The 25588-nt window shown below is 39.7% G+C and overlaps 1 protein-coding gene across 1 annotated transcript in view; it reads right to left on the reverse strand.

Moving 5' to 3' along the window:
- Window positions 1-25554, reverse strand: part of LOC111867973 (paired amphipathic helix protein Sin3b) — a 98205-nt gene extending 72651 nt beyond the window's left edge. Inside the window, exons 1-4 of the mRNA XM_023858236.2 lie at window positions 25324-25554; window positions 24418-24722; window positions 10509-10676; window positions 6770-6918 (exon numbers count right to left, since the gene is read on the reverse strand). Coding sequence (XP_023714004.1) covers window positions 6770-6918; window positions 10509-10656 — 297 coding nt within the window. The 5' untranslated portion in view covers window positions 10657-10676; window positions 24418-24722; window positions 25324-25554. The remainder of the gene's footprint in view (window positions 1-6769; window positions 6919-10508; window positions 10677-24417; window positions 24723-25323) is intronic.
- Window positions 25555-25588: the final 34 nt, after the last annotated feature.

Below are 25588 nucleotides of genomic sequence, written 5' to 3' on the forward strand. Positions count from 1 at the left end.
TTTCAAAAACATCATGATGTAATGGGACAGTGTATTTCCATTAGCCCAGCTAAAATTATATTTTACAGGCAATAATATTCCCTTTCAGACAAGTTCCCTGTTACAGTGTGAATCTACCAACCCTATGTTAGAACAAAAGAATGACTGCTCCCAATGAAACTGACAGTGGCAATAAAATAAACACATACAGCAGAAAAACAGCTGTGCAATTAGTAAACGAAAGCCTTCAGAGTGTAGGCTAATCACCAGTCATCTGAAAAGAACAGGTGAAACATAGTATACTAGAACAAATGTGGATAAAATTGGAAGTGCTCTAAGAAAATCTTCAGAGTCATCATCAGATGGAGGAGCATTTGTCCTACCAGCAGGTCCTGATTCTATACTATTGCAACAGTTGGAAATAACAAACACAAGTGTCACAGCTACAATTCTGACTTTCTCCAAAGGATGGGGGTGTCAGGAAAACAGAATACTCTATACCTATATGATCCATACAGCAGAACACCTAGTAAAGGAATATATAATTCCGGCATCACCAAATCAAAATCCAAGATAGGGTTAGAAATTATACTGATAAAAAGGCTGGGGGGAGGCCCTATGGCAGTAAAAAATGAGAGCACAGAAGTATATTCTGAATTAAATGATTAACATCCTGGTCTCAAAGTTGGGTTCTCAAAATATGCACCCCTGGTAGCTAAAAACTATGCGCTAGCTGATGGGGAATTCGCAGGGTTTGCGAGTGTGCTGCTCATCACATTACAGTGACATTTGGAGAAGGTAAACTGGCTAAACTGGCAACAAATGAAAACACTGATGCACAGTTAAGTGCAGACATAGTTCTGAGGTTTGTCACCATACAAATGAAGCTTTCCCCACATCCCTGCCACTCCAATATTCCTCACTTTGACTGAGGCAAAGGTATTACGGTGGTACAGGTACCTACCAGCATGGGCAGGTTACCACTATTGTACATTTCAACACCATCTTGTAATTTAATTACTTTTTCTCAGAAATAATTGTGTTGGCACATCAGTGCTAGTGTACACTTTAAAAACATCACTTTACTTTTAGTACTTTTTCTCAGAAACAATCATTCTGGAAAAACTTTGAGTCAGGACCAACAATTCTGAATGAATGACGTGGGAGGACACTTTGAGGAACCCTGTATCCAATATAATTATACATCGTTCATGGGCACTTTGCAGGGATGAGAAAAAATTAACAATACTTGTTAGAAATCAGTATAATATGGGAACTATGGATAGAGATTTCACGGTATATGTTAATCTGAAACCTATTTAAATGTCTGGCTAAGCAAGTTTTACATGTCTAAAGGAAACTATTATGGCACTGATATATAAAGAGGGAACCACAAAAACTTTTAATTATGACTCCACAGAAAGTCAATAAAACTGACACCCCAGTTATGCTTCATGGATATGACTATGTAAAACTCTTTAAAACATAGTGTCCAGTATTGAGAAACTCATTTCCACTTCAACAGAAGTGATAAAAAATTGAGTGATAAAATTAACCAAGACAAATTAACTGAAGATTTTAAAAAGGGAAACATGATCTTGTATAAAATGTATAAAATATTCTGATAATTCCACAAGCTTTTTGCTTCTGGACAATGGAAATTAACCCAATTTTAAATTTGTGGTGTCCTGTTTCTGAAGTCTCAGAAACGCTGGCATTGATCTCCTCATGTTCAACATTTATCTCAGTAGAACAGGCACATCTTTACTTAACATAAATTTTCAACCTCACACGAGAGCTCAACCAATTGCAGGCACACTTTCATGTTCACTGTTACATTTCAATAGAAGTGATATAGCAGTGACTGCCTCTGTGGTCTAGTGGTCAGAGTTCCTGGCTACAGATCTAGAGGTCTGGGTTCGATTCCTGGCGCTACCAAATTCTTTGAGAAGTAGTGGGTCTGGAACGTGATCCACTCAGACTCATTAGTATAACTGAGGAGCTATTTGAAAGAAACAGCGGCTGTGGCCTAGAAAACCGAAATTAATGGCCCGTGGGCATTTGTTGCGCTGACCACGCGACACCCTCTATCTGCTAAAGTTGGGACTAACTCCACCGACAAGTGGCAATTGCTCAGTCAGTATAGTTTGCTTGCAGACTGAAACCATGGAATTTGTTTGGTGATACAACAGTAAGCTGATGATATCTACCTTGCATTAGGCACTGCATGTTAACACAGGAGTTTTTTAATTTTTTAACTTGAAATGTGGATATTAAAGCAAAAAAATTTACAGTAAGCGATATAATTAGTATTACAGTACGATGCTGTCTAACTGGTTAAAGTAGCAATATATTCAGGTTAGTATACTAGTACTTGCATTCAGACTGTTTTAAATCCACTGCAAATGTTGTGGTACAAAAAAAAACATTATTTCTTTACACTGCAACATTTTCATTTCCTCAATTTTACACTCTGCACCACTGCTTGTCTATTTCAGAAGTGTAAAAGCAAGATTCTACTGCATTAACTGATGCATGAGACAAGGCTGTCAACGTAATTCATCTGGATAAAATTGGACATGGGTAGAAAATGATCTGCATGGACATCTATATCATCCTGAGAAATTACCTGATAGAATGACAAACACAGTTTTGCTAGTCCAGTGGAGTCATTCCACGCTTAATCACAGGTAAGTGCGATTTTCAACTAAGCCTTGTGTGAGTTCAGTGAAAGTTACTAAGCTTGCAGACTCAAACGAAGAGAGTCTTGCAAAATCTCTGTGGTCTAGTGGTCAGAGATCCTGGTTTCGATCCCCGGCGCTACCAGATTTTCTGTGAAGTAATGGGTCTGGAACGGGGTCCACTCAGCCTTGTGAGGATAACTGAGAAGCCATTTCAAGGAAATAGTGGCTCTGGTCTAGAAACCCATGATTAACAGCTGTGGGGATCCATTGTGCTGACCATGTGATAGCTTCTATCTGCAAAAGTTAGCACTAACTTCGCCAACAAACAGTGGTTGCTTGGTCGGTATAGGCCGTTTGCGGACTACATGCCATGGAGTTTATGTTTTGCAGTATATAAGGAGCAGAGTCAAAAAATCACAAAAAAATTGCATTTTCCTGTCATGCTGGCTCCATTAAAACTTACTGTTTAACTTCTGTTCTGTAAAAGCTACAAACCTCTCATGGGATTTGTTCAAAAAGTAATGAAACGCTCTTCTCAGGTATGTAACTCATATTCAGAATAGAGCACTTTTTAGTTTCAGTGTTACCTGCGTAACCTTTGCCCTCCATCTCAAATAATGTAATCCTTTTTTTCTGCATAAAAACATTTTGTTCATAATTTTGTAGTCTAACATACAGGAAAACATCATCCTGGGCATCTGTGGGATCTCTTCTAATGAAATCATAAACAGACAACAAAATAGATAATTCTGGGACATTACTCAGATGTTTAACAAAGGAAGCCTTACTACAGTGTAAAGGTTGCCGACATCAACAGACATGATGTTAACAATGTCAATAACTCACACCTAAAAAACACAATAAGTTGTAGCTTCTATTGTGTGGTAACTATTAAATCCTCAATCCTTTAGTGTGGCATTTTAATCCCTACAGTTGCACATGATCATTTAATTTTTGTTCTAAAATAATTCATTATTCGTATCTTTTGAACTAAATGAGATGTAAACTGAATGCTGGATGAGCTAACATGCAACCAGGGGTGGAGGAATCAGTAAAGAGAAGACAAACATAAAGCCAAATCAGTACAGAGTTTCACTGAGGTGTACACCACTTTGGAAACTTTCAAGTAATTATTTTACATAGAAAGGCAAATCGAAAAGTCTTTACATCTACTTTCTTCAAGCCAAAATATTAGCGTGATGGAGTGACCAGATTATACATTCGATGCAACAGGATATGCTTGGACTGGACCAGTATTAATTCTTGGCTGCTCCGCAGCACTGCGCCACTGTCAGTCGCTGAAGATGGCTGGTGTGCTCAACACGTCCACGTTGTATGAGCAGCAAAGTATTATTCATTTTCTATATAGCAAGGATGAATGCCCATTGAGATCCATAGGGAAATGCAGCCAACGTATGGGGACAAATGTCTTGCTTTGAAATGTGTGCGGTGGTGGTGTTGGTGTGATTTCACTAATGGCTAGGAAGACCTTAATGACTATGAGTGGGTGAGGCAGCCTTGCACCTCACTCACACCAGATGACATTGCCTGGGTGGATGCAATGGTGAAAGCGGACTGGTGTGTGCACATGGAGGTCATTTCCAAGGAGCTTGGCATTTCATATGGCAGTGTTTACAATATTGTTCTCGATTCCTTGGGGTATCGTAAGGTTTCATGTCGGTGGGTGCCTAAGCTGTTGGATGATCTGAACAAGGCCAAGAGAATGACGACATCACTGCAACATTTGCAGCGTTACTCCAAGGAGGGTGAAAGGTTCCTGGATCTCACTGTCACTGGAGATGAAACATGGGTATTGCATTTCACTCCACAATCCAAGTAGCAGAGTATGGTGTGGAAACATTCCGGTTTGCCTGTCATGAAGAAATTCTGCAGAACGCCATCCATCGGGAAGTTGATGGTCACGGTCTTCTGGGATCAGCGAGGACCACTCCTGCTGGATTTCATATCACGAGGTACCACCATCAACGCGGACAGCTATTGTGGCACACTTGCACATCTGTGAGATGCCATCAGGAAAAAGCGCCTGGGGATTCTCGTGGACAATGTGGTTCTCCTCCATGACAACCCCAGGCTTCATGTGGCAAACAGGACCACCGCCCAACTGCAGTCATTCAGATGGGAGATTAAGGAGCATGCACAGTATAGTCCAGACCCCACCCCCCCGTGATTACCACATGTTCGGCCTACTGAAGAAGTTCCTGGCAGGCCAGAGGTTCATTTCCGAGGATGCGAAAACCGCTGTCCAGTTGTGGTTCTGCGCTCAACCAGCCAAATTCTACAACAGTGGCATCTCCAAACTAGTGATGCGATGGGACAAATGCCTGAACCAGGGTGGTGACTATGTGGAAAAATAGTCAAAGGTACTTAGAACACTGCCTGTATTTTGATTTCCCTGTATGTGTATTATTGTGGCTGGAAAAAAAAATAGGGGCAAAGACTTTTCAATTTGCCCTCGTACATAACATCGATGAGAGTAATGAACAGGATATTTTGAACTTAGAACTTTGTTTGAAACATAACATTCGAAGTAACCAATTGCCAATAATTTGGACAGAGGCATTTAAAAGTAACTTTTATTTCAATTATTGACTTTATGGACATTATCAATCATCCTGTTTTTAAGAAGTCTTACATACCATAAGGAACAGACTTGCTAGTGGGGTGGAACTAAGTCCCTTGTACTGCGGCCACTTCTGGCCTATTTTACCAAGAAACAGACTTAATATGGATCCTTCTTCCTCAGAACACTAGCCTTAGCAGGCTGAAGATGTTAATTTAACCATGTACATGTGCAGGAAACCGACTCATACAGGAGGTTTTAAATACAGTAAAACTTGGTTATAGCAACATCGGTTTCTGCGACACCTTGTCTATTGCGTCAAATATTCAATGGTACGGACTAATTCCTCATAAAGCAACTGTTTTTATACCTTGCTTAGTACGACATGTACAAATGCATCAACCTCATATGTAACGTCATTTTCATTCCTGAATTTCTCTGATATCGTGGGAAAGTTCGATGTGTCTGCCCACCCTCACTTTCTCTACTTGCTGACGTGACTGTCCTGGAAGAATACGACCGCGGGCTGCAAGAGGAGCGTGGGTTTTATGCGAAAACAAGGGTGTGGGGTGGGACTGCGTGAATAGTGCAAGAGGACGCGGCAGGTTGTTAACTGCATTCCTTTCCTAGAATCTCGTCTAACAGGACCTCACATTGTCTACTTACCTTATAGTGTTCCTGCCTAAACCCAGAGAAGTGCAGTAGCGAAAACATGGCAATGAAAAGGAAAGTTTTAAGCATTGAAGAGAAAGTTAAAGTGATTCGTGAAATAGAAAATGGAAGGAAAAAAGCCGATGTATGCCGCGAATTTGGTTTGGTGAATTCTACAGTACAAACGATATGGAGAATCCATATTAATTCCACGTTAATGTTACGTTAGTCTGTACTTAACTACCTATTTCACTAAAAAATGCAACATTTTAACTCGGTTTTTGATAGATTTTTACGTGACTAACATAAGGCTACTGTGGAAGTGCGCATTTCGGTTACGACGACATTCGTTTATAACGACACTATTTTTAGGTCCCTTTGATGACATTATAGCCAAGTTCTACTGTATATACATTTCAAGTCCAACCTCCCGGCGCATGTGAGCAGTCAGTCATACCTTGGTCAACAGAGTCAAGGCCATTAAGTAATAAAGACCCATACAAATTCACTGATCACATTATGAAGCCACAGAGAAGCAAAAGTCTACACCAACCAGACATGACTTCATATGGGTCTAGATCAGTCCAGTATATCAAAATTTATCAGCGTAAAGAAGTGTGTGCGCGTGCGTGTGTGTGTGCGTGGGGCGGGGAGATTTCACTGGTGTGATAAATATATTTAATGAAATTGAAGAATAATAAACACTCTGGAGCAAATTAAATGTACATCAGACTGGCTCTGTCAACAGCATAATATCTGAAATGCATGCATATCAGAACTAAATTATTCGATACCTTTCCAATCTTACTGCATATGCCCATCCTTCCTTACAAACATACAGCAACAGTTTTTTCTTCTGATGAAAGGGTCCTACCTTGACTGCAGTGGTAGTAGTGGCTCCAGGCATGGCTGCACTGTAACTGGGCTGCACTGGAAACTGAACACTGCTTGGCATTACCTCCCTGTCTCCCCCTCCAGATGCTCCTTTCAGTGGTGAGAACGTGGACTGTACCACACTAGAACCTGCTAACACCAGATAAACTATGATATTTCTGAACATAACGAGCTGATTGGGTGAGAATGAAATATTGAAGATTTTCGAACATATCTACAAATTTCATCAGTTTAATTATCATACATATTATTCACACTGCTAACATCTTACATGAATGTTTCATTAGCATTACATAATATAAAATAGACAAATAAATAAAGCAATAATTTAAAGTATATTCCATAACAGGCATATTTCATTTCTACAGCTAAATCTCCATTCTCAATTACTTGCATATATAACACAATCATTTAATTAAGTTCAATGTGACTTCTCAATGTGTCTCCAAATTATGTATTTCTCATTATCTGGAATAGATCATGCCTAAATGTCAACCCAAGTCATGTGAAATTCTGCCACTGTTCCCCTTCATTATAAACAGATCAACTTTCATAACACCTTTATTATAATTCAGAATACAAATTTTCCAGACACTGATTAAAACTGTCACTGGCATCATAATTCTTGAAACAGTTTTCTTTAAACTGCTACATAACATGTTTGATGTGATTTAAAGGTCACAATATGAACAAAGGATCAGGAGAAATTAATTTTTGCTAAAAGAAGTCTGCCTAGTGTGACTGCTTCACCTGTGCTGTTGTGCTGGTCTTGGTCATTGTGACGCCCCTCCCCCTTGTTTGTAAACATAATCTCATCTAAAGGCACATCCACATTACTTGTGCTCGTGCTCGTGTCACTCGCTATGCTCGCAAGTAATGTGGATACATTTAAAAACTATAGTCAATAAATTAAAATATGACTACAGCCTATACACACTACGAGTAAATATATGGAACTGAAGTAGTGTGGACAAAGATTTACGAGCACAAGTAAAAGCCAGACGAGTCTCCCGACGAGCACGAGCATGAGTAATGTGGACGCGCCTTAAGAATGAAAAAATCCGCTACTGAGTACAGACCACCCATAATGCAGGATAGTTTCCTACAGTCAGCAATAGCTCTTCTAAAATATGGTACAGCTTTGATGAAGGAGCAGGCGAGAAAGAGTTCAGTACAGTTCAATCAGTTTAGTGACCAGACTATGGGCTGTATAACCAGCAGACTGGAATTTGATTCCCAACAGAGGCACATACTTTCTCTTGTCCACTATGTCTAGACTTGCTCAAGGGCAAGTCAACTGGACTCATACTGTAGAAACTATTTCAGTATTCTTTTATCACACAGCTCTATCCAGATTGTTTATCTAGTTTCATTTTTACTGGATGTATATTCAGTTCTATCCAAGTACCTTCATTTCTAATACGATTTAGTCTAACGCTGCCTTTAACTGCTCTCAAGTATCTCACCTATATTAATTGTATTCTATTTATGCCTCTTCCACATACATTATGCACATGCTGAGGAACAAGGTCAATAGAAAAACAAAGAAAAATTATGCCAGCTGACAGCAGTAATAAATACGATTTTACCTTCAGGCCATATACCAGTAAAACAATACAAGTGCCCTGTCCTACTGAAAAATACATGAATAAAAGTGTTGTGTTCCTTCACAAATCCACCTTCAGCATACAACATCAATCTCAACAGGTAGTTACTTCTACTGCCACAAATGACTGATCAACTCTAAGTACTGGTTATGAACCTGGAAATGGGCACAGCAATGCCATCAAGAAAATATATTCTTGGAACTCAACATAAATGTCCCATTAGGGAATAAAATGTGATATCAGATTATACTATAAATGTGGGAGGAGATGACTGCAGTAATATCAGTTCATAAGCGCAATGAAGCAGTACAGGAATATGGTTGTTCTGGCGTCTAAAAGTGATATGACCATTTATACTTCCTGTACATCCTGGTTCAGGAACAATATAGTGAGACATCTTTAGCCATCAAGAAGTTTAGGCAAAGTCCTGTAAGAACGCAACAGGCCACACACTGGTCCACCTGATATAAGACTAGATGGTAAGGCTCATTTTATTAAAAAGGGTCTGTCACCTGTACCAGGCATAAAGCAAAAAAGCCACAGAAATACTACATTCATGCATTGGGGGAGGGCATTAAAACACCATTTTACACCAGACAAATACACACAACTGTACAACAGTCACAAACATCTGAAGCTGTAAAACAGCTGTATCCATAAATATGTATCAAAGTTAGTACCAGCAATGACATATGATGTGACAAAACATTTTCTTTATTTTCACTGCATAAAGGCAGATGTAGGGGCATAGTTGGCTAAGGCACTATGCTACAACCCGGAAGGTAGTGGATCGAATCACAAAAAGGTAGATTTTTCAATTTACCTAATCCTTCCGGCTGCACTACAACCCTGGGGTCAACTCAGCCTCTGACAGAAATGAGTATCAGGAACGTTCTTGAAATATTCTTGGGGGTAAAGGGCAGCCAGCATGTAAGGCTGACAACCTTGCCACCATCTATGGGACGATTTTCTAGAAAATGTGGGAACCTCAAAATCTCACAACCCTATGGGCTTCCACAGCCTGTTACAGGGATACCTTTACTTTTTTACTTAAAGGCACATGCACTTGTCCTTTTCCTAGGACATGGTTGTTTATTTATCAGTCTCACAATGCACAGTAGCTAATACTTCAAAGAACGGATAACATTCAAATTAAGAAATAAAAATTCACTTCTGTAACACCAAAAAAGACTAGAAATGAGAATCTGAAATGGATCCAGAAACTCTTATGCAATAATTGCACACCCATGGCTGTGGCTGCCATACATATTAGAGGAGGAGGTAACAAGCTGTGGAGGTCTATTCGGTTGTGAGACATCAACGCTCCTACATTTCTAGCCATACATGGCGGTGAGGTTGACAGTCTTATGCACCAGTCGCCCTTTAACCCCCAGGAAGATTCCTGGTACTCATTTCTGTTAAGGGGCCGAGTCGGCTCCAGGGTCATAGTGCAGCTGGAAAGATTAGGCCAACTGAAAAGTCCAACGACCTCACACGAATCAAACCCGTGACTTTCTGGCTCAAAGAGCACCTCAACCAACTACACTACCCTGAATCCCCTACCATATGCGTACATTTTAATAACTAATTTCACATTATGTCCAGGAATTCTTTACTATAATTCAAAACAAGAAACTGACAAGGTACATTTCTACATGTAAGCCACAAATTATCACATAAACTTGATACACAATCAGGAAACATCCCATTGTGTAACACACAAAACAAATATGACAACTTGAAATAAAGCACTGATAAATGTGTGAAAAAATGAAATAAATTCCTGCTAATGCAATGAGACTTATTTTTGTAAGTGGAAATTTACATTAAAAATTCTGCATCATATGGTCACAAAGGTTTTACTGATAAATAGAATATCTACATGGTAAAACTATCCTTGTGTCTTAGCTTCCAGTTTTAGTCATAGACGACAAGTGTAAGCATTTTCTGATAATTTTTTGTGACCATATTCTGCTTGAGAGAGAAAAAATGCTTCAGAAAGGTTAGGAGAGGTGGAATTCTGACCAAAGCTATTTCAGAGAAGGCAATGCCACTGGCTGGCATGAATCCTTTATGGAATAAACAGAATTAAATACACACAAAAATACTGACCTGTATGAGAGGCTACAATGCGAGTACTGGATGTATGTGGTGAGAGAGGGGTTGTAGCTGCCCCTCCCCCCTGGTGGCGGGGTGGTGCACCGTAAACACTGGCCACACTATTCTCTTGCTTCACTGCCTCCTCCGTCCGACGTTTCATCTCAAATCACATTGGGAGTGCTGCAAGTAACAAAATATCAACTTGTAAATAAATAGTTGTAATAAAATATGCAATGCAACTAAGATGAAAAGCAAAGAGATAGAGAGAAGGCAATATTAAAACACAATCATGTGGCCACCTTCTGATGGCAGAAAATTAAAAACCATGCATATGACATAATTTTATGCTGAACAATCTCTCTGGTTATGTCCACAAAAGAAATACTTTCATGAATTTAATGCTACTCCACTCATGGAGCTGAGCCCTTCTTGAGAAGCTGCCAATTGTGCAGCTACTCAAGCATTTTATGGAAGCCAAAGGTTCATTACCATGTTTACTGGTCCCGATCCTGAGCCAGATCAATCCAATCTACACCATCCCATTCTATCTGCAATCCATTTTAATACTGTCCACCAACCTACGTCTTTTCATGAATTTAACAACATACGCAAACCTATATGACAATCATTAGTTGGTATAATTTCGCAGAGAATAATGAATACATCGCTGATGAATCATCACAGGCTCATGTAGAACTTTTCCTCATTTTTATAGCCTATTCATTCTGAAGAACTAAACCAATTATAATACTTACAGCTGTTAACTGTCACTAATGGTTAAATATTTTCCCACATGGCATTTAAAAATACGTGGAATCCCTTATAATCTAATTTCGTCCTTCAAGCTTTTAATCTTTGGTAGAGTGAACACTACTTCCAGAACATCAATCTATTCTATAGAAAAAAATGTGCAATTTCTATTGTCATGATCCATTATTACTGTTCAAGCTCATCACACAAAACCTTGTTTCAGCCCGAGAAAGAACTTTCATATTTCTTGGAAAACCTTTAATATACAGTGACCATATTCTTGTTACTGGAATGAAAAGTTTATTTAAGTACACTTGTTACTCATAATAGGAATCGATCTAACTTGCCTAACAATAAGTGCTTTATTTAAAGGTACTTAGCTTCAACAGAAATTATTTCAAACTATTCTGTGACGCTGATAACTGCATTCTTTCTCAAACCGAATACATCACATCTCAAGAAGCCTTAAAAAGAAACAGTGCAACAATGCAAATACCTTTTCTTCATTAATTCCCATCTGCTCCAGAAGTATGGGACCAAGTTTAATCCATCAAATGCATTTCAATCCCACATTTGGGTACATGGCATATAAAATATAAAACGGCCATATATCACCAGGAATGACACTCATGTTAGAATATGCATGAATTACAAAATTATTACATAAAGTGCAACACTTCTTCTCATCTTAAATGCCTTGCATAAAGTCTCTGCTAGGTAACTGCATGGGGCCTTATGAAAACTCATTTGAAACCTGAAATTTCACTGCTATGCTCACAAGAACCCAGAAATGAGCCCCCCTTAGATGAATACAGACTGTCCATTGGATAATATGAACACATCTGTACTCTACTGATCGCTTCAGCTACTTCAAATGTACAATGCATCATCTGTAGAGATCATGCTCTAAAAAAATAATAAAAAAAATGTTGATAAATTGTGTTTTCTGAACTCGGCCTCCTATCCAACGGGTACTGGGGTGCTCTTTCCCTGGAGGGTAAAGCAGCTGAAGTGTGAAGGTGACCACTCACCTCAGCTAGTGCCGAGATCAAGAATATGTGGATCAATACATTCACTCCTCTGTAAGTAAAGTACAGGGTTGTGAAATGTTGAGGGTCCCACATTATCTAGGCAATCAGCTCACAGACGGCGGTGAGGTTGTCAGCCTTACGCGCTGGCTGCGTTTTACTCCCCAGGAAAATTATTTAATTAATTCCTGGTACTCATTTCTGTTAGAGGCTAAGTTGAACCCAGGGCCGTAGTGTGGCTGAAGGATTAGGTCAATTGAAAAAAATCCAATGACCTCATCGGGGTGTGAACCCGCAACCTTCTGGCTTGTAGCTTAGTGCCTCAACCAACTATGCTACTGTGTCACTCCCCTGTATGTCTTCAAAAGTGTAGAGCTTAATTAGTGAAGCACAGAGACAAATCTACCTTCGCCTCCCCACATGCCCCTTTATTACAGCATTCATGTATTTTCAGTTTCATAAATGCATCTAACATTTTTTTTTCATGCAGTCAAGATCTGTATTTCAGTTTGCTATCAGAGAGCCAAACTGCATACGAAACAGCAGCAGCAATGTACATCCTAATGAAAAACATTTAGTACAAATATGTTTTAGGACCATGATTTATTTAAACCGTCTTGCAGTGCATACACTCATCTATCTCCTTCTCTCCCTCGCACTACATGTTTCGGCATAATAATGCCATCTTCAGGTGCTTACTCATCCACGCCAAACTAGTTCATTGCATGCCTTGTCCTCACATTAAAATAACTAAAATATATATCTATCATATATATTGACAAATGTCGAACGTTAAAAATATTAAAATTGTTCAGGATTCCACATCGCTACGTCACACCTTATTGACATTTGTCAATATATATGATAGATATATATTTTAGTTATTTTAATGTGAGGACAAGGCATGCAATGAACTAGTTTGGCGTGGATGAGTAAGCACCTGAAGATGGCATTATTATGCCGAAACATGTAGTGCGAGTGAGAGAAGGAGATAGATGAGTGTATGCACTGCAAGACGGTTTAAATAAATCATGGACTTAAATCAGTCCAACAGGACGCTAAAATATAACATGTTTTAGTACATTATCCATCATCCTGTCCTTAAACACACTGTCTGTCTATTTTTCAAAGCACAACGTTTCGGAGACAAGATTCTGTCTCCGTATTCAGGTAAAACCTACTAAGCTGGGCCCAATCATCAGAGCTAGTCCCTATCTCTGGACACCTGTGCCAGCACCAAGATGGGATATACAAGCCAAACAGCACAAACCATCTGCGAGAGCTAAGAAAACATTAAATTATTAAAACCTCTACATTTATGAGGCCTTGCACAAGAGAACTAGCATGACACAAATAATCACCGGAGAGGAGCAATACTCCTTATGGTACCAACACAAGATAAAACAAATTTTCCCACTCAATCTACACTTAGGGGAGTTGCGGGTTCTTTTACTTAGTAGTATGATGCATGAAGGACGATGAGAAAACAGCAGATATATCCAAACATATGCTGGAATTCAAACCCCAATCTCAGTCTGTTAGTTTATAGACTGACTTCCAAAAACCTGTGCAGATGCTCAAAGCTCTCCCAAGCCAATGGGGAGGATCATGGATGAGAAAAGTTACGTGCCTGAAATCTGTCCAACGAAATAAACCTGTTGTAGGAATGTGCACAATCTATAGCAGTTGGCTGCTGGCAGCAGTCCATTCAAGGTCCTCAAAGCTAAATGATTCAGTTTAGGTCTGTGTATGTGGACATGTTCAGACACATGCACAACTGCTTCAGTTCTCTAAAGGCATCACTTTCCCATCACAGACAAAATGCAGACAGAACCGCGAGATATAAACTTATAAAACACCACTTTCTCCCTGAAGGGAAACTAACATGAATATATGTGTAAAATCGTTTTTCAGATAACATGACATTTGTGTTCTACAATCACTGAAGTTTCTAGAATCTTGTAAAATCACAACATATCTACAAATGTATCATGTTCACAATATTCATCCTATAATACTGGGCAAATACTAATGTTGTGTACAATTTGTGTAGAAGGCTGAAGTCCTTCCATACATGTAGGCAGCGCCAATATTACCATCATGCACTGCTTTCTACAATTTCAGTCCTGCTATGATTTCATGATTTCCAGATTTCCCTTGTATTAACATTTAAGAGCTTAGTGACACCGTATGGAGACTTTTAAAGTGTAGCCGAGTGGCCATGTGACACCGTATGGGTACATGCAGTCCACGCATCGGCAGAGTCTTTTAAAATCTAATTTTAAGATAGAAATTCTTGTTCTACTTGCATTATTTTTGGGCACCAGCTTTATGAGTAGACAGTCTTCCCTCCTGCATCATCTAACTGAATGTTGCCTTCGTGTGGTACTGTTGGAAACATCCGGAAATGCAGAGTCCAACATCGCAATTCATGCACTTTGTCCGGATGTAACTCCGTTTCCCACACGAAGAGCACACACGACACCTCAGTCTCGTATTAGAGGAAGTCGGCCAGTGATGTCGAGTGGCCCCCTCTAATCGAGATATCGCCGATGACACAGCAGGAGTTCTACCCGTGAACCGTTCAGGGTGAGGTGGACCCCTTGCTGCATGTTCCAACATGGTGCACACAAGGGTGAGATGAAATTCTCTGTGTGACAATTTCGCGCCACAGGATGACAACAGGATGAAACTGTTCAGAACTGTCAGATCCAGGAGATGGAAAAATAGTTTATTTGTCCATTTCCAGGTCCGACGACTGATGCTATAGCTGTTTGCCATTCTGTCCGCTTTGTCGACATAACCCATGTGCATGCTGTAGTCAAGAATTGCTGGCTTCATGGCATTTCCATGCTCATCACAGAAACTGCCTTCTGCTGGAGGACAGTGCATGTTTGTCAGTATGTAAACGTCATGTTTGTCCTTCCAAACCAGTGCTGTCAAGTTCCGTCTCGCCCTAATACAAACGTCACCTTTCTTCAGTCGACTATCATCAGGCAAGCCCTTCTGATTAGGTCTGACTGTCCCACAGCACGTTATGTCCTTTGTCAACAGTTTGTCAAACAAGTCTGGTGACGAAAAGAAATTGTTCATGTACAGTTTGTGATCTATGCCCTCAATTCGTCTGCATAGGTCCCTAACTGCAGCATGTGTCGCTGTCACGTCTTGGTCGGCACGTGCCCTGTCTTTTCCTAGGTAAACCTTGATGTTAGAAGTATACCCAACAGAGTCACAAATTTAGACTTTGATTCTGACACGTTTGCGTTTCTTAGGAATGTACTGCCTAAAAACCACCCTCCCTTTGAATTTAACAATTATCTCGTCTATGGCCAAATGTTTGGAAGGGTTATAATATTTTTCATATGCGTCACTGAGAGTGTCAAAGATGGTCCGAATTTTCCATAGTCGGTCATAACTGTCGGCATTCCTGTCAGTTTCTGTACTGTTGTCTGCAAAATGAAGAAAAGTAAGAATGTGTAGAAAATGGTCACGTTTCATTGTGTTGGAGTAGAAAGGCATGGCAAATTGTTCTACAGTCGACCAGTAGTCCTTTAGTCTGTCTCTAATGTCATGTTCCATTTGAATGATTATTCCTAGAAACCGAAACATCTTGGAATGGGTCACGTCAGGCCGTGGATAAGGTCCGTCCTGAAGTCTGTCTAGGTACTGGTGGTAGTACCTGTTTGTCTCTTCACTGCGAAGCTGAGCATGAAAACGCAGAAAGGTGTGGAATCCTTATTTATGTCTGGAGCTTCATTGATATTTAACCCAACAGCTCCACCGGAATAATTATTCACAACCCTCCTGCCATGCTGGTCTGGTGGTCCTCAGGTTGCTGACGAAGATGATGGGTCGTTTGTCGACTTCGGTTTCTGAGCCCCTTGCTTACTCGCCACTCTCAAAGTCGTTTGAACTGCAGACTGAATCCGTGTAATTTATCAGCTGCCTCTCAAGTTCAGCTTCTTCCATGTGAAATGAGGCCATGGTGGATAGTTGAAATTGCGATGTTTTATAAGCGTTAGGAACACAATGCACCAGGCTTGAATATTCTGGCAATACGGGGATATTCCGAGAACAGTACCTCTGTGTGGCTAGTCTGAGATATAAAAGTCAGAGTTTCTGAAGGACAAAGTATGATAAGACTTCGACCACACTCCTGCATACAGAAAGGTTCCGACATGACTGGAGAATGTGCAATACAAACATAAACTTCCATCCCTTTTGCCAGATAAGACATAGTAAGACAGTACGTCAGCAGCATGCATTTATACTGCAGAAACTGTATGCATATTTGTGGACAGACGCTCAAAATTGGGAAAAAATTTCTTTTTGAAATCAGTGTAACAATTTTTACAGACTTCAAAATCTGTAAATTACAATATCTGATTCTATATTCTTTCTAGATAAAAGCAGCATTTATTTCGTTCATTTATCACAAAAATTGTAGAAATCACAGCATTTTCAGTAACATGCTTACAATTTCTAATACTCTACAATGGCGGGCATTTAAATTAACTCTGGCCTGCTAACATTACCTGAATTTAAATGGCCCCTCTCTTAAAGGTTAACACACAACAATGGCTAACAGTTAGGCTGCCATGTATGCTACCACAATATGTGCTTTGTTAGTGAATCATGTGATAAATCTTTCTATAAGCTGGAGTGCTTTAAATCTGTGGCTGCAGACTTCAAAGTTTGGAGTTGAAAATGGGATATATTTTCTACTCAAGTTCTTCACACTTACACAAGCAGGACCAAAGACCTGTAGCAGTTTCAAGTTACAGATGCCAACAGAGATTTGAACTGCATTGATTCTATGTCAATACTTCACAGATTATGAAGTGCCCTGTGGTGGAAAATTGTACCTAAACACACATCCTATTCTGAACCACTATGAAGCACTAGCCATTTTAAATTACAGAACTGGATGAGAATAAGCATTCACAATTATACCGTGCTTGGGATAATCATTATATTTTACTTACAATGCCAACTTCAATAAGTGTCTAAAATGGCCCTCTGCAGCCTGTATGTATACCCTGATTATTCTTCAAAAGAAAATGAATAGCCATTTAAAGATCTTCAGGGTAGTCCCATATGTTAATGGAATAACCATATACATTTAATTGTTTCTTGCATCCTGTTGTGTATTTAATCAATATTAAGGGTTAATTTTACCGACCACACAACACGTTTTTTATTTACATTACTCGACATTATACTTGAACAAAATTACGTAAACATCCATGAACGATATTACATACAGAACGAAGGATTAGCAATAGGAGCACCAACCTCAGCCATCCTATCTGAAGTGTTCTTGCAATATCTGGAACACACGCTAATTGCTGACATTCTAAAGAAGCATCATATTATTGATTATTATAGATATGTAGATGACATATTAATAATCTACAATACACAAAAAACAAACATCTTTAATACCTTAAATGAATTTAATACAATGCATCACAAACTTAAGTTCAAAATGGAGCAACAGTCTCAAAATAAACTAAATTATTTGGACCTAACAATCATAACAAATAACAATGAACTAAAATTTGAAATATACAGGAAACCTACATCTACCGACCTCATACTGCATAATACTTCATGTCATCCATACGAACATAAGAAGGCAGTTATCAACTACCTTCGCAATCGAATAAATACATATAAGCTCACCAACGAAGGAACAATAAAAGAAGAAGGTATTATAACTCGTATACTTGTAAATAATGAATATTCACCATATACGAGAAATCACAATATGAAACCACCTAACACCACACCACAGAAGAAAAAAACGGACCAAATTTACATACTTCGGCCCCAGCATTAGAAGAATCACTAAGCTATTTCGAAATACCAACATAAAAATAGCTTTCAAAACAATACAATAAAAAAACTTCTAAGAACAAAACATGAATCGACGAATAAATACAACCTTTGTGGAGTATACCAGATGACGTGTAAAGATTGCGACCTAAAATATGTCGGCCAAACAGGACGTAACTTCAGAACAAGATACAAAGAACACATCAGGGAAATAAAAACGAATGGGCAGAAATCAAAATTCGCCCAACATATACTGGACACAACTCACAATTACCATACCATAGACAAAGCAATGGAAATACTCCACATAGAAAAGAAAGGAAAGATGCTGAACACACTAGAAAGCTTCCACATATATGAATTAACTAAGCAAAATCTACAAATGNTGAAACCACCTAACAACACACCACAGAAGAAAAAAACGGACCAAATTTACATACTTCGGCCCCAGCATTAGAAGAATCACTAAGCTATTTCGAAATACCAACATAAAAATAGCTTTCAAAACAATACAATAAAAAAACTTCTAAGAACAAAACATGAATCGACGAATAAATACAACCTTTGTGGAGTATACCAGATGACGTGTAAAGATTGCGACCTAAAATATGTCGGCCAAACAGGACGTAACTTCAGAACAAGATACAAAGAACACATCAGGGAAATAAAAACGAATGGGCAGAAATCAAAATTCGCCCAACATATACTGGACACAACTCACAATTACCATACCATAGACAAAGCAATGGAAATACTCCACATAGAAAAGAAAGGAAAGATGCTGAACACACTAGAAAGCTTCCACATATATGAATTAACTAAGCAAAATCTACAAATGAACGAAGCTTTGACTGATAGTTACAACCCAATTTATGATATCCTAATAAAAGCAAATCAAACGCAAGAAATATAATATATCCCAAAACCACCTACTTATCTTCTCAGAATAACACCCCCCCCCCACACCGCCACTAATACCCTACAGGAACCAACCGAACAAATGAGACAATCAGTAGCCATCATGACAAGGAAAGTAATACATCCAACATCAGAGGACGCGGAAGAACAACAAGACCTTCAAAAGTGAAAGTGCAGTCAATGTGAAGAGTTGAAGTTTAATTCATGAACTTTTTAACCAAGTGGTAATAATATAACTAGTTACAGTGAACTAAATACTAAATTTTAACTTTTAACATTTGTATTTTTAACTTATATTTTATAAGAACTTGACACATATTATTGAGCGTGGACCTGAACAGGATACAGGATCAAAATAAGTGGAAAAACGAATATGATTGCGTGTGATTGTGCAACTGTGTTCGTACATCTGAGGATGACCTCTTGAGGTCGAAACATGTAGTGTGACAGTAAATAAAAAACGTGTTGTGTGGTCGGTAAAATTAACTCTAATATTAGCCATATACATACACACGTATATCTCTGACAACCTAATTCATACCCACAGGAATTACCGTATTATTTTGAATATATGACGCACATTTTACACATGCTTTCCCGTTGAGAAACTGAAGTGCCTTAAACTCAAGGAATGTTTACCTTTCCTGATTTGTTTCCTCTAACCCACATTCAAAAACTGTGTCTTAAATTCAAGAGCATCTTACATTCCAAGTAATACAGTAATTACTTTTGTACTCAACCAAAAGAAACTTTCCACTACTGCTGTAAAAAATGAAGAACCCTCCAAGGAAACCGAACTCCTATGAATGAATACCTGGGCCACATTATAACCTCTATGATTTATGACAAAATGAGACCACATAGCACAGTCAATGTAGTGACCAGGGTAGATGGTGGAGAGAAGAATCAGAGTACCTTTCCTAGCAAAACATAAAACTGCTCTCTACTACACAGCATCTGGAGTCTCCCCAGGCTTCAATGTATACTGAGGTTCTATCCCTATGGGTTATATCAACTGGCCAGTCCATGGTGCTGACCACTCACCTCTACCTAGTGTCAGGGCTAAGAATGTGTGGAGCTATACCTCAACTTTTCCATGTCTTCACAGCAGTCTTTATTAAGCATAATGACAGCTTTATTTTATTATTTATGCAAAGCTGCAAATGTCACTGTCTCTTTACACTGAATATGGGCTACCAAACAGGCACACAGACTTATGTATACCCTAATAGATTATTCGCTTTTAGAGTAATTCTAGATCGCATACGCAATCCGTTTCTAAAGTAAAAAAAAAAAAACTTTTACTCACATTATATGCACAACACATGGATGCCCCGAAGCAACTGGAAATTTTACAATTATCTGCAGTTTCATCTTCAAAGACATTCACAATGATAGTAGCACCGCCACTGTTTCAATCTAAACCCGATCACGTTCAGTGTGCCCACCCTCAACAGAACGACAGCAAAGACTTGGTTTCTTCAAACATCGAATACTGGCCTCCACTAAATTTGTGCGCGGACTCCGCGTGGGTTACGTTGATTATCAGCGCAATTGTCGACTTCCAGCTGACGTAAACAAATGATCACGATTCACCTTGGACCCGGAACATATCAAGCCTAAGCTTGCCTCAACATACCAGCAGCCTTCTTTACGAGGAAGCCGTTTCAAGTACAGGTGCCAAAAATCAAACAAGAAACAGAAAATTAGAGCCCTGTAATGATGAACCCTTTCTGCGCACCTTCCACAAATATGTAAGGTTAGAGTTTTCTCATAGCAGTACTTTCAATAAGCTGACGACGCACCACAGCTCCATACGGACTGCAACCTAAGAGACCTCTTAAATAACGCTCCACAACTACAAACTAGATATTCCTCGCCCTTAAATAACTAGGCGGGTTACAAATTACACAAAAACGCACGGACAACGCACAAAACCACAACATTCAATCTCAATTAGAACAAAACAACTATCCTCCAAAACTACCAGCAGCACATCCGAGCAAGATGACGATCTACTCATCCCTACTACGGGGCCCCCACCTCAGGGCCACTCGAGCGTCATCGCAAACAAGGAGATAGGAATCCGCAATCGGACATATACCATTTCTCCCGTCATAATTGTGCATGTCAAAACCGTTTGGGTGTGAGAACACCCATGAGAACCGTAATAAATTCTACCGCCGAAACACCACGTAAATACATTCTGCGATCGGTATTTGAACATGGTCCTAAAATCGATTTTAAGCCCTGTTATGCACACTGTCCAGCATATGAAGGCAGGTTAGGAGTCTGATCACTCCAAAATGCAGTATAGACCTTCGTCGCAAAGTACTGATGGCCAATACGTGACAACAAACCGACAACATTACATCCCAGATGCACATTTACATTCGATAGAATGGGCTGACTTCTCGAAAGCCGCAAACTTCGTTCGCACTGTTTGATTTGTGGTTCTCATGGCGAATATTATAACGAGAACTATCGTCTAGGATATGAGCTCGTGCAGTCTCGTTATGTTCACAAACGTTTCGGAGAAATGTACCGCTTCTGCCTACTAAGCTGAAGAGCAAGCTAAACAAGCAACGATTTTATTTGTATTTTTTCCAATAAATTTTTTTCGCCTGATACTGAAGACGGTACACCCCATATTATACATACTGCTCCCAAACACGCCGTAAAGATTATATATCCGTCCATGTTAACTGAAAACGCGTTTCCGTCGCAGCTAGTAGCAGATTCAATTCCATCTGTCTGTGCTGCAAGTCGAACATGAGGGCGAGTTCATTCAAAAACTCGAACTCTGTAACAAAGCATGGTCAAGTTGTAGAACATCACTATCATTCAGAATTACTGGCTTTTTACACTGTTTCCATCGTCCATTATTCTAGAAACTAGAAAACGCGACGTTTCGGAAACTGGACCTTTTACAGTCTTCAGGTTGGGGGAGGGGGGGGGAAGACACGTACTCAGTTGGGTCCCTTACGAGTTAACCTCTAGCTCTTTCTAAGGGACCCAACTGCGTAGGTGTCTTCCAGTCACATGAGGACGAAAACATATCCAGTTTCCGAAACGTCGTGTTTCCTAGTTTCTAGAATAACGGACGATGCAAAATCCAAAAACTCAGTAAATCTAAGTGCTATAACACCATCGTTCGATCATTTAGAATCGACTCATCACTATCATGTTTGCTGGTTAGTTAAATTAAAAGTCTGGACAACAAATCAATAACCCTAACTGCATACTGTCAAAACTGGGAAGATGCTGGTTGGCAACGTCTTTCCGGGAAACAAAACAAGTGGCCAAATTATACTAACGGCATGACAAACGGGTCAACTAAAATGCGAGGTGTAAAAGTTCGGCAAAACTAACGCCTACAATGGAAATGGTGGATCGTGGTTTTACAAATATCGAAAGAACGGAAAAAAAAAACATGCCACACCTCTGCCGCCATTGAATTCCTCTTGCCGCTTCAAAAGTGGAACCACAGAGCGGCCCCGCAAGGCGCACAGTTCGCTTGGCTGGGCGACAAAACTTCGCCCGGGCAAATAAGCAGAAGGCCGCCAGAGGAGTGTGCGGGGTGGAAGCCTGTTGTCAGTCCGCAACGCACAGTCGGTTCTAGATAGCCTTATCCCATGATGCAGCTGGCTGCGGGCAAAGTGCCAGCTGGCGGGCTGGCGTGATCATGCGCGTTTGACCGAGTGAAAACGGGACGCAAGAAGAGCAACAAACAACAGCAGTAATACGCTGACGTCATCACAAACCACCAAAGAGGTCGGCGTAATTTTGGAGACCCAGTTCATAGGTAAAATACAAATACTGGTTGCAATGTGACGCAATTCAGGGTCCAAATCAGTTGCACAATCCTTCTTGATTGGCAACTTCCGTTCATGAAAGAAAACGGGCACTCATCTGTCTCGCTATGTCCCGGCATCCCATTCACTCCATTACTGTAATTTCCTTGGTTACGCCCCCACGTTCATCACTCTTAAAACAATTCCTGACGTAATGTCTCTGCAACGTTTCGACATCAGACGCTAGTTCATCGTTATCACAAAGCAACAGTACGTTCCTCGCACATGTACACCTGCAAATATAGTCTTCATGTCAGAAACTTGGTCAGCCAATTTGGCGATACGCATATCTTCCAGAACGAAACTTTCAAATCCTGCTGGCCTCCCTTGCAAGCTTTGTCCCACAAACAACTGCTTCCTGGTCGAGGGCACGTAAACGTTATATTATTCCTCATGTTCCAAGATGAAAGTGGCTCAGAACGAACACGAAGTTACTCCCTGCAGGTGGAAAAATAAGTACGGCAACCTAGCACTGGCACCAGAGTTGCCCAGATTGCAATGTTGCCACACACACACCCAGCTTTCACTACAAACTTCGCAACATATTACTGGATTCCCATCACAAAGAAGTTCTTCAGATGTCTACGGTACATATCATATTCTCCTTTGCAGTCCACAGGCTTGAATTGCATTAACTATATAATTTATGACTTCTACCACCTAACGAACTGTACCGTATCTGGCAATGTCGCTCTCCATACCTTTCCCCTCCCGCGGCTATCGTACAGGGAGGTTGAATGAATCGATACGGGGGAACGACGAAGGCAAATTTGAACCTTTAGTCCCACAATACATAAGGGCGAGTTTCGAGGCTCTATGTGTATAAAAATAGACGGAACGTACGCTCACCTTATAGGTGCACTTCGATTTCGTTGTTCAAAATATTTCTAAAGCGACCGCCAGTGAGTAAACAAAAACGTTCCACTGCAATTCAGTCCTACATACAAGTAATACTACATGCTGCAGTCCTACCTTGTGGATATACATTACTCTGCTAAAGCTGACTATCAGGATTTTGTACCCCGGTTTCGGCAGACCGGTGTTCCAATTACAGATTGGGGATTCATTTCCTTACTTCCTCCCTAGCTCAGAATTTCGCCCCGCCTTCTTTTTGTTTTTCTGGTTCCTCCAGTTCCTCCCTGTCACCAACAAAACGACCTCTTTCTTAGCAACGTTCGTTTAGTAACCACACTTGGCAACATCGCGACAATGCATTAAAAATCTTCAAGAGCGAGCCAACATCAGTAAACTTAACCTCGCGTCAAAAACAAAAAAATGAAACGTTTCTTATACCGCCCTAAAAATCAACACTGAAATGTATAGAATAAAGCGATCTTTATAAAGCAAATCAAAATGTATAACCTCACCAATAACACCAAGTCAAAAGTTTTGTAAAAAGTATATCATACGAAATGACCTAAAACCACTAGGAATCTGAAAATAACGTGACAGGCTCGTAATTAACAATATTACGTTAGCAGACGACAATATACCTCCAGCTACTACAATAAAATGTCTGAATACATTCCTTACCTCGTTTATATTGAGTTCCACACTACACACTATTTCACACGAACTCGAATATGCAGTTCTCGTACGAAGAAATAAGAGCAAATCACTTTTTCCAACAAACACAGTTTATTCATCTTCCCTCGCGACGTTTGAGCAGGTGACCGTATGCGGATCATGGCCGAAGTACACATTCAGCGCACGAAGCAACAACGCCAGGTCGGGGCCAAGTGTTTGGACTCGTCCAGTCCGGATATCATTCGTCATTATGAGCTACTGCTCGCCGCGTACTGATGGATGGCCTTTCTTTAAATAAACACTGCGAATTTCTAAGAATGTTACAAGTAGCAATAATTACACATTCTTTTACTATTTTTAACTATATTATAAAGTGCACACAACGTACATCCTAGGCATGTTACGTCATACACCGTAACAAAACCTCAACCAAAACATTCCACTATACCGTGCACCCCTTAGCTTGGCTTCAAAGTGGACTATCCCAATACCGACAAAGTCCTCAACTATGAAACACTCGCCCACTTTAAAGCCCTCGACACCACAATGTAATTTGCTTGATCAGTGATCGACAGAGATACAAACATGCGTAAAAACCAAGTTAAACTGTAAACCTGAAAGACGCATATGCTGAAATCATACTCTGACACTATGCCAAAAACAGTCAAATTTACAACTACAAGACGATTTGGTGTTTTTCTGTTCCTTGTATAAACACGAAAATTATACCCAAATTATAAGCACACTAACCTACGACAGAAACGAGTGTTCCAGTAATCCATTTTAACTATTATAAAACAACTCTGCAAAACAACTGGGCAGTATCCGAAAACAAAAATTAGCCACAGTGTTTCATCGGGCATCTTTCCCAACTGAACAATGTTCTGTGTAAGCACATGTCATGACATTTACCTTAATACTTTCACTGATGAGTATTTTATTTGCTGATATATAAGTGATACACTCACTGCCTCCATCCGCCATCCAAAGATTTGCCACTAAAATTTAGATCTTGATGACGTCATATTGTTTAGGCCATCCCTCCAATCGGAACCGACTTGTTCTCTCCCATGATTTTCTATGTTCTGCATAATATGCTATAAGAGGTATTTGGAAATTATTATACTTCTAAATATAACGCTCTAACTAATAACAAGTGTAACAATATACCGAATAT

This window comes from Cryptotermes secundus, unplaced genomic scaffold (genome assembly GCF_002891405.2).
Source record: "Cryptotermes secundus unplaced genomic scaffold, Csec_1.0 scaffold447, whole genome shotgun sequence".
NCBI lineage: Eukaryota > Metazoa > Arthropoda > Insecta > Blattodea > Kalotermitidae > Cryptotermes > Cryptotermes secundus.